Source organism: Ixodes scapularis, unplaced genomic scaffold (genome assembly GCF_016920785.2).
Source record: "Ixodes scapularis isolate PalLabHiFi unplaced genomic scaffold, ASM1692078v2 PGA_scaffold11__112_contigs__length_91849675, whole genome shotgun sequence".
NCBI classification, from domain to species: domain Eukaryota; kingdom Metazoa; phylum Arthropoda; class Arachnida; order Ixodida; family Ixodidae; genus Ixodes; species Ixodes scapularis.
Window position 1 is genome coordinate 70,390,470 of NW_024609837.1, and position 16,494 is coordinate 70,406,963.

Here is a 16,494-nt window from a genome sequence, read left to right on the forward strand (position 1 = left end):
AAGATGTGGATGGATGCCGAGATGCTCTTACGTTCGTAGCATACTATTACTTTTTTTTCATCTGCCTCTCTGTTTATCTAGTTTAGTAGTTTGTAGAATTCAGTAGAATTTTTGACCACGTTCTTTTGTGCACAATTATTGCATCCTATTAGTATCGCTGCGCGAGAAATGGATTTATTTACATCTTGACAAAAGTCAACTATTATGAATTGTGCAGTGTTGAATCAGCGTGCTCATTGAAGTAACAAGATAGAAACTTTTGTTGGGAAGTGAAAGATTAGGTCGCAAGGCAGATGTTTTTGTGTTCTGAAAGATTCGAGTGCGTACGAAGTTCCTACTTGCCTCACTGTCTCTCTCTTTCTTCGCCTGTGTTCCTTTCTTTCCCCTTGCAGTTCTTCACCGCGACCTTCGCGATAGAAGCTGCTATGAAGTTGATGGCCATGAGTCCAAAAAACTACTTTCGCGAAGGCTGGAACATCTTCGATTTCCTCATCGTCGCGCTCTCCCTGATCGAACTAGGTTTGGAAAACGTCCAAGGATTGTCTGTACTACGTTCATTCCGTTTGGTGAGTGTCCGTATTTTTTTCTGGAAAAATGTCCACCACATCATAAAGCTAGCCCCTTCTAGGCAACGAGGCCGACTTGCTGGATTTTATCAGTACCTTACCGGAAGTCAACACCAGATGGCGATTGGATACGAACGCACCATCAGCGTTAGGCCGCGACTCGTGTTTACACTGATTGAACAAAAACTTCCGCCAAACGCTGGCGCAGCTCTCGTGACCAAGCTTTGTCCTTTGCAAGTCTCTGGCACGCGGCAAAGAAAATTCAGCACTACTACCTTGGGATCTAGGAGGTGCTTGTAGAGAACATACAAAGTCATTCCTTTTCTTTCTTTTTTTTACTTTGCCTTTGTGATTTAACAAGTTAAAATTCTATCTTACCAACTAACCAACCAGAGCAGCTACAAGAATGTCTCGGCCACACTAATATGTGTAAGTTTAGCGTAGCATGGTTCAAATAGACGAATATAGTGAAAACCTAAAAGCTATGCAGACAGATTCTATATAGAAGTCATGGTGAACTGCGCTTTACTAACCACTAACTGAGAGTCTCTCAAAGCAGTTTTAAGCGAATAACACCTGTTGCTATTTTTTTATTTCAGCAATTATTAGTTGCATGGCGAGAAACATTCAATGTTCAACAAGCTTGACATTGTTGACATTGTAATCGCTGCAAAATCGTATTCAATTCTGACCCTGGGTCTTTCCAGTTCTAGTTTCCAGTTCGACATGTTCCCTACCATCAAGGTTTATTCGAGTGTCACCCTCGGCATTAGTTTATTTCACCGCAGTACCTCAGTTGAAGCATTATTTCTAGTGACTGATTTAGTTTGTCTATAACAAGAGAAGCAACATGCGCCTTACCTAATTGCCCCTGAGGTTCAAAGCGAGAAGCCGGGCCACACGCTCACACATATGTGATTGAACTGGTTTCTGGCTAGCAAGGCAGTGCAGATGCAACGGTCGCACAGCAAGAATTGATTAGCTACAAAATTATTAACAAGGCATAACCCAACGAAACCACAGCGATCCCAATTTTGTGCCGTCAACATGTGCCGGTTCACATGGTCCGCCGGTTAACATGGTTTGTCGCTTAACATTGTGCGCCGGTTAACATAGAGCGCCGGTTGACGTTGTACGTTGGCCAACATGGTGCCCCGGTTAACATGTGGCGGTAAATATGGTGCGCCAATGAACATGGGGCCAGTAAATAAGTTTTGAAGGTTAACGTGGTGGGCATTTTAACATAGTGCGTCGGTTGAGAAGGTTCACCGCTTGCAGCTACATGTCTTCGCATGATGCGACTCTTCGCATGGTGTGCCTCTTAACATTGTGTGCCTCCTTAACATGGCGCCCCTGTTAACATGGTGCGCTGCTTCCAGCTACGTGTCTTCAAATTGGCCAAGTCGTGGCCTACCCTGAACCTGCTCATCTCTATCATGGGGAAAACCATCGGTGCCCTGGGGAACCTGACTTTCGTCCTAGGAATCATCATCTTCATCTTTGCCGTAATGGGAATGCAACTCTTCGGGAAAAACTACGAGGAAAACAAGCACAAGTGAGTTTGCTCGCACAGGCACAAGCTTGAATTCTTGTCTAAGCAGCAGAGGTCGGCATTTGGTTGAACTCATTCGCAGCTAGCTCAAAATAAAAAGTTAAAAACTCACTTACCCTCCCCCCTCACGGCCTCACTCACCCTCAAGTCCTCACTCACGAACTCATGAGCTCACCGAACACACGCTTCCCGCCGAACTCACAAACTTACGCCCCTCATCGAAATCATGGACTCATTCAAGCACCGACGTCACTTTCTCAGAAGTAGTGCTCGCTCTCACCGTAGTCGCGGCGCTGGCATTCGTGTTGCGCGCGGGTTGCGCGGCTTTAACAACCCCGCCACGGTCGCTACTGTCTTCCGCCGCTCCGGCGCCAGCCGTCACGTCGCGAAGTGAAGAAACTTTTTGTCGCTCTGTTTGTTTCGCTTCGACTGCTTCGGCACGTCGGCCGAGCGCTTCAGGAAGGCGCGCTGTGTTGGGATGCAAGAACGCATCCTCGCGAGTCTTGTGAAGAAGTATTCTTCACGGCGTGCACTGTTTGTTTCAAGCATTCGCGACATCTTCGCGCAAGTATGGAGTAAGCGTCTGCATCACTATTTATTCAGGTGTAAATTATTATTATTCCAACACGCACCTCCGTGCGTGTGTATTTCGTTCTGAGTAGAATATGGCGAATGTTTTAATTGTAGGACGGTTGGTTCGGAAGTCCGTTGTCGAGTCGAACTATTTCGGAACGGTCTGTCTTTCTAGTGATCGCCGTTCACACACATTATTTCACCTACAATAAATGACTCGTGGATATTGTTTCCACTGGAAGAAGGGACGATCCAAGAACTTTGTGCGTACCATATTATTGTATATATTTTTATCGCGTCTCCTTTTCTGTTGCACCGCACATACAAATTAAAACTAGAACGTTCTAATCTACCGACTCGATGCCTCGTAAAATGTTATACTTTAGAGGTCCTCTCATAAAATCGTGATCGGGCAGATGCCTTTTGTATTTTTGCTACTCAGACAATGTGTTTGTGTTCAAACCTGTCGACATGTTGAATGCAAACTTTTGCAAACTTCGTGTACAAACGTGTTTTCTGTTAAAATCATTTCTTAGTTTTTAATGGAAGTTAATTTTTAATGTCTTCACTAATTTGAATGAATAAACAGCCTGCTAGTCTAAATCCCACGTTCTTATACATTCGATTATTAAATTAATTCACGTTTCCCTGTTGATAGCCTAATTCAGATATCCACGATATATCTGAGAAGGGGAAGGACGCGTATGCCACTTAATTAAACGGTGTTAAATACAAAAAATTGGGGCGCTTAATTTCTTCGGGAGGGGAAGGTTGCCTTCATGCTCGCACGCGGATGCACGCATATCAATTATATTGAATGACTTCAGTTTCGATCTTGCCGCCTCCCTCCTGTGCTTTACTTGTGTAAATATAAAATCAAACAGCGCTTTCCGTAAACACCTGGGACGTACACCGGCATGAGCAGTACCGGTCGATTAATAATAATAAATATGAATCATAACAAATATTTAAATGCCTTTGGAGCTAGTAAGGAAACCCTTTTTCCGGCACCCGAAACGTTTTCGGGTGCAGCAAGTATTCCGACTATGATCAATGGCCCCCTCTTGTGTGACTAACGATGTGTCAAATAGCTGAATAGAACATCAATCGGTTATCATAAATATTAGGTGAAAGTAAAAAAAATATTGTTTTATATTTTTATTTTAATTTAGGGTCATATCGTCTGAAATAATTTTTTTACAATCCACAACCGAATCAACTTTTATATTATACCAAATAAATGTAGCAGCCTTTCAACCCAATTGCGAACGAGTCCAGCGTTTTGTGCGTAATCGAGCACGAAGACGTGTATGCGTGCTTTTTTTTTGCAGAATTCCAGGCTACAGCTTGAACAAACAAGTATACAGGCGAGTCGCGACAGTTCCCCGTCGGCTTTCATTTTAATATTGGCTTCAGAATTAGCAACCGTGCATAAGACGAGCGCACTGGAAATAGCGACGTCTGCTTTCAGGCGTACCGGCGTAGCCCCCGTCTGCCTCCGTCACGAAATAACAAAACGCAGCGCGTATAACGGTGTCTCACAGTTTACACGAGAGCGGACGAGGCGAGCTGGAGAGCCCTTTCCCCTCTCTTGTCATTCCGTCCCGAGGCAGCGAGCAGCGGCAAAAGACCATGCCAACCCGGCACTAAGCCAGCCGGAGACGAAGAGCGCACATGAGTCAATTGGCGACTTTCCTCCTTTACTATCCCTCTTAGAGGACATCCGTACGAGCTAACAGCATCATTGCGAAGCGAGCGTCGACTCAACTTCCCCGGAAATGTACGGTGAAGTCACATGACCCAACCTTCGTCGACGTCACCCCGCAAACCCTCATCGAACCCATGGCCCCTCAGGGACCTTATGCCTTGCCAAACTCATGAACTCACCGACATCACGAATTCACGCCCCTCACCGACATCATGAACTCACGCCCCTCATTGAACTCATGAACTCACCGAACTCATGAAATCACCGAACTCACGCCCCTCGCCGAACTCACGCTCCTTACTCAACCTCAAACTCATGAGGTTTTGAGGCTTATGAACTCACTCTCCCTCACATCACGTCTGATTGGTGAGGATGAGTGAGGTGAGTGAATTCGACCGAGGCGTCCTAAGGTGCGGTGGTACTTGTTTCGAAGTACTGAAATGCAGTCTCACAGTCAATTCCTAGTCGTCTTTTAGAGCGCAGCTCTTAGGGGCCCGTTTCCGGCTTGAGCGGCGTCGCCGTCGCCGTCGCCGTCGCCGTCGGCGTCGCCGTTGGCGTAACCGCGCGGTGCATCATGGGAAATGTCCCATAATGCACCGCGCGAGCCCCCCACCGGGGTCACGTGACCTCGTGGGAGGTCACGTGACCCCCCGAAGTCACGTGACCCCCCGAGGTCACGTGACCCCCCGAAGTCACGTGACTCCCCTGAGGTCACGTGACCCCCTCCTCGAGGTCACGTGACCCCCGCCGATGTCGCGTGACCCCCCGATGACGTCATCGTCACTGATGACGTCACCGGCATCCACATCGTCATCGTCATCATCACTGATGATGTCACCGGCATCCACATCGTCATCGTCATCGTCACTGATGACGTCACCGGCATCCACATCGTCATCGTCATCATCACAGATGACGTCACCGGCATCCGCATCGTCATCGTCATCATCACTGATGACGTCACCGGCATCCACATCGTCATTGTCATCATCACTGATGACGTCACCGGCATCCACATCGTCATCGTCATCATCACTGATGACGTCACCGGCATCCGCATCGTCATCGTCATCATCACTGATGACGTCACCGGCATCCACATCGTCATCGTCATCATCACTGATGACGTCACCGGCATCCACATCGTCATCGTCATCATCACTGATGACGTCACCGGCATCCACATCGTCATCGTCATCATCCCTGATGACGTCACCGGCATCCGCATCGTCATCGTCATCATCACTGATGACGTTACCGACATCCGCATTGTCATCGTCATCATCACTGATGACGTCATCAGTGACGTCACTGATGTCGTCACCGGCATCCGCATCGTCATCATCCCTGATGACGTCATCAGCGACGTCACTGATGACGTCACCGACATTCGCATCGTCATCGTCATCATCACTGGTGAAGTCATCAGTGACGTCACTAATGACGTCATCGGTACCCGCATCGTCATCGTCACTGATGACGTCATCAGTGACGTCAGTGATGACATCATCGGCATTGGGGGTCACGTGACCCCCAAGGTCACTTGACCACCCCCCTGGTTAGTTTAACCTCCCCCCGTGCCCTTCCCTCCTCCTCAAGAGCTGCGCTCTAATTCGGCGTTACAGGGAGTTGTAAGCGGCTTTCATTTTTTTTCAGCCACAAAGTACAGCTTAGTGACACAATACAATATGAGACTCTTAGACATGCCTTGTTCGGGAAAAAGTTATTGGAGCCATTTTCTGCCCTGTGGGTTTCTGAGCAATAAGTGCTTCTTATTATTCATTTATGCACGAAGCCTATTGGCTTAGATAACACTAATTCTTTACAAACACGTTTCCAGTCATATACCTTCGATTTTTGTTTTGCCCGGAAAATGTCAGGAAAAACAGGTTCTACGGAACACAAACATCTTTTGTCCAAAGATTATGTTACTACAGTCATTAAAAGCTGTAAAAACGCAGGACGCTGCGAGTTCAAAACATCTTATTATCGCTCCATAGCAAATGATTGGGCAGCTTTAGTATAAAAGAAGGCCGAAGATCCAATCACGACACTAAAGGCAAAGGGTGCTAAACATAGCAAGCCATGTCCCGCGCTTCTTATGCTCTCTCACGAGTCCCACGTACAAATCAAGGGTCTCACACCTCTTTGTTCTTCTTTTTCCGTTGTACAGGTTCAAAGAGAACATGGTGCCGCGGTGGAACTTCGTCGACTTCATGCACTCATTCATGATTGTGTTCCGGGTGCTGTGCGGGGAATGGATCCAGTCCATGTGGGACTGCATGTGGGTCTCCGGATGGCCCTGCATCCCTTTCTTCCTCGCCACCGTCGTCATCGGCAACCTTGTGGTACGTATGCTCGCACCGCAAGTCAGGTGTACCGTGAGCAACGAAAGAAACCTTAACGAGACTTGTCGGGCTAAGTGGCGCATGGTGCTACAGAAACGGTTACGCACAAACAAAGATGGACACGAAAAAGGAGACACAGAGAACAGAACACGGAGTTGACAGTAGTTTTTATGCATTGCCCATTTTTTGTGTTCGTTTCAGTTTTAAACTTACAAACAAGTTTTCTAAGTAACGAAAAAAAGAACCTCGTTCAAAAGAAATTACCTCGCACTAACAGCTTTCGTAAACTTTGATCTGAACTAACAGCGTCGTGTTCGTGCACTTTTTTTACTCGTCCTTTGTTAATTTTTGGCTTAATTTTTTGCGCTGTTTCCACTTTTGTATACTTTAATCATCGCAATCATGGTAGTGAAGGAACTTATTTGATAATCAAGGCATTTCCAATCTACCCATAAACAATATGGAGCTCAGGCACAATGCCTGAATGAGTTCTCGGCAACGGATTCCTGTTTTTACCAAAAAGCACTGATGAACATCCGTCGATGTCAAAAGTAGGAAATCTGTTAAAACCGAAAACCATCGACTTCTGGAAATGTTTCTTCGAAGACATGACTGTTTTTGTCGAAACCCTCTTTTCTTGGACGTCCGTGGGGCGCGTACTCTTTACTTTGATCAAGCACCCTGCGCGCTCCCGAAACAAACAAAAAAATTAATTACCTTGGAGCTCAGAGTTATAGAACTTAGGTCAGTTAGTCGTCACCACTGATTGTTACAATGTCTTTGTTCCATCCAGGCCAGAGCTGGATGACGGTGTTCAAAGCTATACCGGTGGTTGTTACTGTGTGAATATTGCAAAAGAGTAAAAAATAACTTCCCTTTCTTGAGGCGGAAATATTTTTTTGCATAAAAAGGATTCAGTCTTGTTTATCACACGGAGCAGAAGGTGAGCAGAATACAAAGATAAATGAAAGTTGAAAGGTACTCGGACATTGGCCGGTGTTCGAACTCGTTTGTCCGTGGTTTGCAAATATTGCAGCAGTACGATACGCGATATCATAAGGATGTTACAAATTTTAAATTAAATCTCAACTTTTCGTGTTTTTTGTGTGTGTTTTAGAGAAACAATCACTGTTTTTTTAACGTGCGTGCAGAAAACAATTGCAAAGTACACCCATTCTACAAAATAAAAAAATGCAGAAAAATGTACAGACTTTCCTTATAAAGTAGCACCGGAAAAATTTACACCAGGGATAAGAAGTGCACCGGAGCTTCGTTCAGACGCTTTCCCATCGCAATCACGTCGCTTTTGTGGTGTTTTTGTTTCCTTTCAACCGCCAGGTGCTCAACCTTTTCTTGGCCTTGCTACTGTCCTCGTTTGGGGCATCCAACCTGTCCCAAGCGAACCCAGACAGTGGAGACACAAAGAAGCTTCAAGAAGCCATCGACCGGTTCCATCGAGCCAGCCGGTGGATCAAGTCCAATTCCATGAAAGTGGTCAAGGTCTGCGTACGTTATCCTCGGTGTCTTCTCCTTCCCTTCCGTAGCTCGGTAGCACTTGCCTGCATGGAACTCACTGCATGATGCTAGCATCAGAAACTGGACCAGGGTGTAAGACAGACAGGTGGGGAAACGGCCCAAAGAAGCCTACCGCAGCACCGTGACAGGATTGTGTGCTCGTCTGCTTGCGGGTACCGCCGATTTGCGGCAGATGGCGCTGCGGCGAGAAGAAAAAATTTGGAATTGGATTTGCATGAAACTTTATGAGAGAGTGCCGAAAATAAACCGAGAGCACGACAGTCCTCCATTGAAGATCCACGAGAAACCATCTCCGTCAGTTTAGCCGGTCGCAACCGGTCACCCACCCGGAGTGAGAGTTCGCGGTGCTCCATATAGATGGCGCCACAGAAAAAGAGAAAACCGAGAGGGACACAATCCGGTCGCTCACTTGGATCTCGTTTCCCCACCTGTCTATCTTACACCCTGAACTGGACACAGGAGCATAAGTTTACGCTGCGATAGCAGCCACGAGAGCGACACTAAGTACGATTATAATGCAATTAATGCAAAGGCGCAGGCGAGCTGGACAAGAATGACAATAATAATTCCTGGTGAAGGAGAACAAAGCGGACAGAGAACAAACACAAATCTCCAAACATAACTAGGTGACTGGTGCGCGTTCCCTTTGTTCCCTTCTTCCAGGTATTATTATTGTCATTTTTGTCCAGCTCGCTTGCGCCTTTGCATTCATTGCAGTACGGTCATAACCTTCAATTGCAGGCCGTTAGTCCATGTTCGTGTATGACTGGTGGAAGCTGGTAAAACCGGTTTGCTCTACTGACATTTAACTCCTGGTTTGCTCAGTTCGTAGACCGCTCCACTGGAAATGAAGAGGTCCCTGGTTCAATACCAGGACCACGCGGATTTTTTCGGTCGCGCAGCAGCTGTGTTTGGAGATGTGTGTCCTTTGTTTCCTTTGTTCCCCTTCTCCAGGGATTAATATTGTCATACTAACTACGCCGCGTGGACAACTTCAATTGGGCTACTATAGTCGTGTTCACCTCAAAAGCCGTAGTAAAATAGGTCCGGTTCCTCGCAGAGCAATACTAATTTCCTCCTTTATGTAGATAATTAAGATGCACGTAGGTCCATTCTAGATTAGATGCAGGTTACCTTATCAAGACGTACACGCTTCAAACGCCAAAAGCATCGCTTCGTCCTCCGACAACCAAATCTTGGAAGAACTACTTCGCCCGGGCGTACGAGCAATGCGCATAACTTCCTTTTTACTTAAGGTAAAAACGTGTATAGAGTCACTAACAGCATAAGAAATGCAGGGTGGGGTGAGTCCCGTGCATCTCAATATCTCCCAGCAGCCAATAAGATTGCTGCGTTAGCCGATCAGAACGCCAAAGAACGAATCACGAAGCAGGAAGCGTGAAATATGCTGAGCCACACCCTGCGGTTCTCAGGCTGTGATTGTCGCTAAAGGAATGTAGGTTAACTTCTGGCGAGCCTGAGGTTCGGATGGTACTGCGAGCCTTTAAACGTTTTTTGGCAAAATTCCACTAAGTTCGACTTCCTAAAAAGTGTTGGCGGTCTCCAACACAAAAAGAAAAAAGAAAATTAGCGTTTGGGGGAAATTAACTTAATTAGTGCTTTATTATTATTTCTAGGTGATAATGACCAATGTTTGCACAACACAAAATCAGACGTCTAAGGTTTTAATAATTTAGTCGAGTTGTAATGGCAACCACACAACCAAATTGATATATTTCACCCTCCAATATATCACCCAGGTGGCGTGAGCTTGTTTTCGATTTCCGCACGCCCTTCTGACGAACTTGGCGATTAAGGCTACAATAAGTTTAACTTGATCGAACCCGAACCACGGAAGGTCTGAAACATTCAAAGACGCTACAATTCAGGCATTCGGCTAGAGAAGTTAGGCCTGCAGAGACCTTCCGGTGTATACATCCATGGTGCAGCCTCAATGCAAGACAAAAAGTGCATTACTTAATATTCACTGCACTTTCGTAAACGGTATAATTTAAGATATACTTGCAGGCTGTGCATGGCTGGTTGGGCATTGACTTGGTGCTCGTTCAGTGCTGTATCACTGCATATCAACACTGTTTTCCTCAATTTACTGCTAACCTTCATACACCCTTCAAAGTCATCTGGAGAATCAAAGCTTCATTAGCTGAATGTCGGCGCTGTATTTGTGCTGAATATGTCGTGGGCTAAAGTGTGTGGCAGCAAGAAATGGCTCGTGTTCTATATGTCTAACGCATGTTTCGTGGTGCGAATGGTCTGCCTATCTGCCTGACTGTTTAAGCATTGTTGATGTAAGCCTTTATTCCTCGTGAAAATGGTTCCATGCATGAAATATATTGCCTGCTAAAAAGACATTTATTGGTAATAAAATAACAAGGGTAAATTATGACTTTGTACTCGAAAAGAGCAACAGAAAGAAAATGGTGCTCGATCAATTATTCCCAGAAATAAACAATTCAAAATAAAGGCGTGGACCTTCTGTACTCGATCAATGCATCTGTGGTGCTGGGCATATAGGAATTTATCCAGAAGGATTATATCTCTGTTCCTTAAAGATGTTCATCAATACGTAATCTGCTTGTTAACCTGTTTCACATTCGGCAACTCATCCAGCCCAGAAAATCCCCAGACTAACTTCACTGATTTCCTGGTACTCTAATCAGGACACTTGGAGAAATCTGGCGGCAGTGATTAACCTTGGCGCCGGCCAATCACGGCAGTTCAAATCCCTCGCCGACTTTTTTGCCAACTGTCCCGATCAGAGCCCCGGTTATGTCCTCCCTACCCTCCTTCCCTGCATGTTGTGTAGAGGCCGTAAGGTAGACTCTTCGCGTCTCTTGAGGACGACACAACCTAACCCCAGCGTCTCCGGGGGTGGGCCTTCGTGGCTTTTCTTCTCGCTCCACAGACCTTCCGGCGCAAACCGCGCAACCAGATCGGGGACCAGACGACGGACATCCGTGGAAGCAACGGCGCGGCAGGCGAAGAGCTGGAAGGTGACCCGGCCGGCGCCGGGGAGGTGGTCCTCCTCGACGGCCGGGTTCCGATGCGAGACAAAAAGCCCCCGCACAACAACGCCGACCTCGAGGTTGTGGTGGGGGACGGCCTCGAGATCGCCATTCAAGGTCAGCCCCGACCCTTTTTTTTCGACAGCCGAATTCCATGAGAAAGCCGTCACGAAAACTTCTAACGATTGACCGCCACTTCAATTTCCCCGCTAAATTTTGGCGGAGAATTAGTCGTAAGTTACGTCAAAGAAATTGACGTCACATGACATCGTCATGTAACCTCAAGTCACGTGATGACAGTTTTCCCCGCTAAGTTCAGCAGGGAAAGTGATCTAGATGTCACATCAGTTTTGCCTACTAATTTCAGTGGGAAAATTTATGTCACTGACGTCAATGTCCGTGCTACGTTTTGCGGGAAAACTAACGTCACGTGATCACGTCGTGTAACCTCAAGGCACGTGACGTCAGTTTTACTGCTACATTTAGCGGGGAAAGTGACGTCACAGGACGTCGATTTCCCCACTAAATTTAGTGGGGAAATGAATGTCACGGACGTAAATTTCCCCCTTCATTTTGCGGGGAAACTGAAATCACGTGATTGCGACATGAAACCTAAAGTCGCGCATGATGTTTCCGCTAAATTCAGCGGGCAAATTGACGTGACGTGAAACACGTCACCTACATTGAGTCACGTGATGTCAGTTTCTTTGAGGCGGGAGTTTTGCGCTCAACGCATCCCCCGCTCCCCCTGTTCTTTAACGGCACGATCAAGATTCTGTAATTTTGTGGACACCTCGCTGACAAAAGGACTCTGTAGTCGCTTTCAGCTCTAAGAAATGTACGGCGCAGCTTTTCCTGTTCCCGCGTCTTGCTTCGCAATTGGTTCTTTCGGTGTTCTCATCGGCTAATGCTGCAGTCTGATTGGCTGTAAAGTGATAATGAGGTGCTTGAAACTTACCACACCCTGCGGAAAAGTGCTCAGTCATTAGGTTGTGGACACGGGCTACTACCATCTTGTATACATCGTAAGAAGTCTACCAAGCCTGCTTAGGACGTGTTCCGCAGCCTAGGACTTATCAACTTAAGTCCAGACACAGCCGACGTCACGGGCTGATCGGACCAATCAACCAGCGTCAAACGCGCCCAGTAATGGTGTTTTCATGTTTCCGTGCGTGTTCTATCGCCGCTGAACCGACCGTAAACGAAAACGCCTGGTTACTTGCGCTTTTGACGCTGCTCGATTTGTTCCGTTCCCTCGCAGCCTTGGCTGCGTATGGAGTTAAACTGAAAAGAAGTACAGAGTGTAACAAAAATTAGTTTACAGAAATTTTTTTTACCGCAAAAATAAACTAGACATCGCTGAACGCTCATTCACCGCCCAAAGGTAGCGCTAGAGGTCACAACCAGAGGCCAAAGTTTCAGTCCGATCCGATACGTTATTCAAAAGTTATAAGTGATTTTCAGAAAAGTTCAATGGGAAAATGGAGCCCATTTTGGCCCGTTTTCGGTTTCTGGCGCCATAGAGCCCCATGTATTCGAAAACACCGTCGGCCGCTATTTTCCCATTGAACTTTTTAGAAAATCACTTATAACTTTTGATTAAGTTATCGGATCGGGCTGAAACTTTGGCATCTGGTTGTGACCTTTAGCGCTACCTTTGGGCGGAGAATGAGTGTTCGGCGATGCCTAGTTTATTTTTTCGGTAAAAAAACCCTGTAAATTTATTTTTTTTGTGACACCCTGTAAATTTTCTTTTGTGACACCCTGATTATTTTTCGAATAATCTAAAATAGAATGACCACATAGATAGTATTGTAGCAAAGGCAAGTAAGATGTTATTTTTTATTCGGAGGAATATTAAGAATACATCTCGTAGCGTAAGACAAACATTGTATTTTTCTTTTACCACACCAATTTTGGAGTATGCCTGTGTTATAAGTTAGAGCGAATTCAAAATCAGGCATTAAGGATTGTCACAGGCGATTATAGTTCGTACTCGAGCTGTACAGAAATGAAGTACAAGTTGGGACCTTCTTAGACTTCGGAGAAAGTGTTTGCGGTTAAAATTCTTTCACAATATATATCAAGGGGAAACAGGCATTGAAAAGGGTCTTTACATTCTCGAACCACACCATGTATTTTCAAGGCGGAATCATTTTAAGAAGGCGGCAGAGTATCATTACCGTACTGACTGTTTTCTTTTTTGTTTTTTGTTTCGTTTTTGTTTGTTCAAGCCGCCCGGGAGTGGAATGCCCTTGCGGAAGAACTGATAGCAGTTATCAATAATGACGTCTTTTATGACAGACTGCAGAGAAGCGTGGTCGAATGAAAATGTAGTACTGAATGATTGAGGATTACGTTACTGAAAATGTAGTTTGAATGCGTTTTTCTTTTGTTCCGCCCTGCATAATGCCCAACGGCGCGGCAGGTATTTGTGTAAATAAATAATAAATATGAGGAGCGCAAGTTCGTCTGCTTCTTTTGCAGGGCTGGGATGACGTCAGAACACCGAGCTCCGATACGCTCTGAATGAAGGATAGTGGGTAGCCAGCTTGCTCTCAGGTCTACCCACTATCCCTCAATCAGAGCCAATCAGAGCTCGGCATCTTTCTGACGTCACCGCAACTCCTGCGCAAGAAGCAGACGACTTGCTCTCCGCATAGTGACAGCTTAAGAAACGAAGTGCGTGACCTATCATAATAATGACTCGCTCGTGTTTCCGATTTTCTTTAGTGGCTTCCATGTAATAACTTTTTACAGTGGTTTTGCAGAATTCTATTGCAGTCTGAATTGCATATTGTGTGTCATAATTCAGTTATCGCTTCACTTTGATTAGCTTAAGTTGTGAATCGGAGCTTGCAGACTTCGGACATCCGAAGTGTGTTCAAAAAACCGTTTCGCTTTCGAGCGTGTCAGCATGGGGCTACTAAATTCAACCGACCTGAGACAGTTTTCCTTCCTTTTCCCCAGGTGATGGCAAGGCCGTTAAAATGAAATTGAAAAACAACTCCAAGCCTGTGATGAACTCCGTCTGGGTTGGTCCTATGATCGAGCCCAAGAACAAGCCGCCCGAAAAAGATAACAAAGAAAAGGTGAGGACATCCCCTTTTTATGTACATATCGAACGGCATAAGTGTTCCACCTGTCTACATGAACCAATAAAAACCGTCAGATTTACGCCTGCAGTTACAGTCACACAAGTCGAAACATAATTAAGTTACTAACAAGGTTATATTTTACAAATGCACCTATTGTCGGTTTCAGAGTTCAGGGAAGCTCTTTCAACCCTTTACACTCTAGCAGAGCGAACGCTGGAGAGGATGCAACCTCCTTTCCGGCGTTCGCCCTGCTAAAGTGAAAGGGGGAGGGCTTTGTGGGAGGGGCTTGTCCTGCTTTTATTAACTTGCAACAGAGTATAGACAACAAGAACATTTTGATGAATTTTTTTTACTTCACATAAAGAAGCGAACCAAAAAAACGGATTAGACGAAACTGCTGCGTCACTGTTCGGATGAGTGTCGTATTCAGTCAGTGACGTCACGAGCCTCGGCCGAATCCTTAGCAGTACACGTTCAGTCCTCACTTCACTTGGCGTGGCGCTCATAAATGGCGGCTCATGCCCACCGTGTCTGACCAATTTAAGCGTCGCGTAGAATCACGGGAACGAATTTAGTCACGTGGTAAACACCAGCCAACTGGTGAGAAAGCAAAAGGTATTTGAGAGCAAAGGTGCTGGCATGAAGAAAATCTGAGTACACTGGTTCATCTCGTTTTCAGGGTGATATCACGCGATATACGTTTGGCTAGAAATCTCTCCAGACTCCATGTCAATTAAGTTATCCTGTATGTCTTTCTATGCTTCTATGCGTGGAGGCAGCGTTCCTTTTTAGCTCCCTTAACATTTTTTGCGTCGTCATTAAGTGCACTCACCGGAGAAGGAGAGAACATTAAAAAGCACCGGCTGGCACTTGATTATTATATATGTTGTTTTTTTTTTGTTTTTTTTTTTTCTAATTTTAACTTAAGACGAATTGCGATCAAGAAGTCAACCTGTCGAAGGTCGACTTCTTGGAAGTAAAAAATGCACCAGGCTTTGCTATCTGCAGCCCGGTCGTACTTGCTGAGTGCTGTAGTCTACGGAACCACTCGGCCACGCCAGTTTGCTTCACCAACACCAAAAACAACGACAATAACTAAGCGTCTGCATGCAAATTAATGGTGCAAGTGGCGGACGGTGTTCATCAAAATGGCGGAACGCGGCATACTGGAAGTGAAAAAGCGTTTCGTGGAACCATCCTATTGAGAAGCTTTAGGTAAAAAAATACATCTTCTTAGGTAGATTATTTTTTTTTGTAATTGTTATATACTGTGTTTTTTTTTTTTTTTTTTTTTTTTATTCATGTCAGTTCCGCTGCTGCCTTGTATTAGGGCACTGGGACTCGTCAAGCTGCTAACTGCAGCTTTTTTTCCAGCGCCCTTGTTACGAATGTATTTTTGTGGCAAAAAAATAAACTGATTTGATTTCATTTGATTTGATTCCGCTACTAAAGAGGCCCCATCTTCTTTCCTTTCCCTCCCAAAATACACAGGAGAAAGAGGCGCAAGGGAACAATAAGGTGTACCCGAGTAAGGACGAGGACACGATGAGCGAGAGGTCTGCCTCCAGCCCCAAGGAGAAAAGCCTGCTGGTGAACAAGCCGTCCAAAGACCTTAGCAACACCTCCCTCTACCTGGGGAACGGGGGAGGAGGGGGCGAGGAGGAGAAGAAGGATGCCAGCAAGGAAGACCTCGACGCCAAAGAAGGTACGCGATCCTCGGATTCACTCCATGCATTTACCGCAGAAATCAGGTCGCTGAAGGATCATTTAAAGGTACCATGAAAAGGAAGCTGGCAGCGGGTAAAGTCACTGTATCCTGATAAAGTAGCCCCATTCTCTTGCCTGCCTGCCAGCCGGTGACAAACAGACACTACCTTACAGACGGTTAAAACCCCGCAAGGAGGTTAGCTTATCGGTCTCTATTGCCATGGCAATCGCCATTTGGGTCCTTTCGAATCATCGAAATTTCGAAAGCGTTGTTCTGAAACAGTCGCTAATATCGCTATGGAACTTAATCGTACTAAAATAGTTCCTCGCCAATATACGCGCCTTTGGCACTGTGTATGCGATTAACTTACGAAACATGC

At 45.8% G+C, this 16,494-nt stretch overlaps 1 protein-coding gene across 1 annotated transcript in view; it reads left to right on the plus strand.

Moving 5' to 3' along the window:
• Window positions 1–16,494, plus strand: part of LOC8027094 (sodium channel protein para) — an 84,318-nt gene that overhangs the window by 39,360 nt on the left and 28,464 nt on the right. Inside the window, exons 17-23 of the mRNA XM_042289002.1 lie at window positions 393–566; window positions 1,946–2,121; window positions 6,573–6,747; window positions 8,086–8,253; window positions 11,210–11,426; window positions 14,280–14,401; window positions 15,899–16,112. Of these exons, the coding sequence (XP_042144936.1) occupies window positions 393–566; window positions 1,946–2,121; window positions 6,573–6,747; window positions 8,086–8,253; window positions 11,210–11,426; window positions 14,280–14,401; window positions 15,899–16,112 (1,246 nt within the window). The remainder of the gene's footprint in view (window positions 1–392; window positions 567–1,945; window positions 2,122–6,572; window positions 6,748–8,085; window positions 8,254–11,209; window positions 11,427–14,279; window positions 14,402–15,898; window positions 16,113–16,494) is intronic.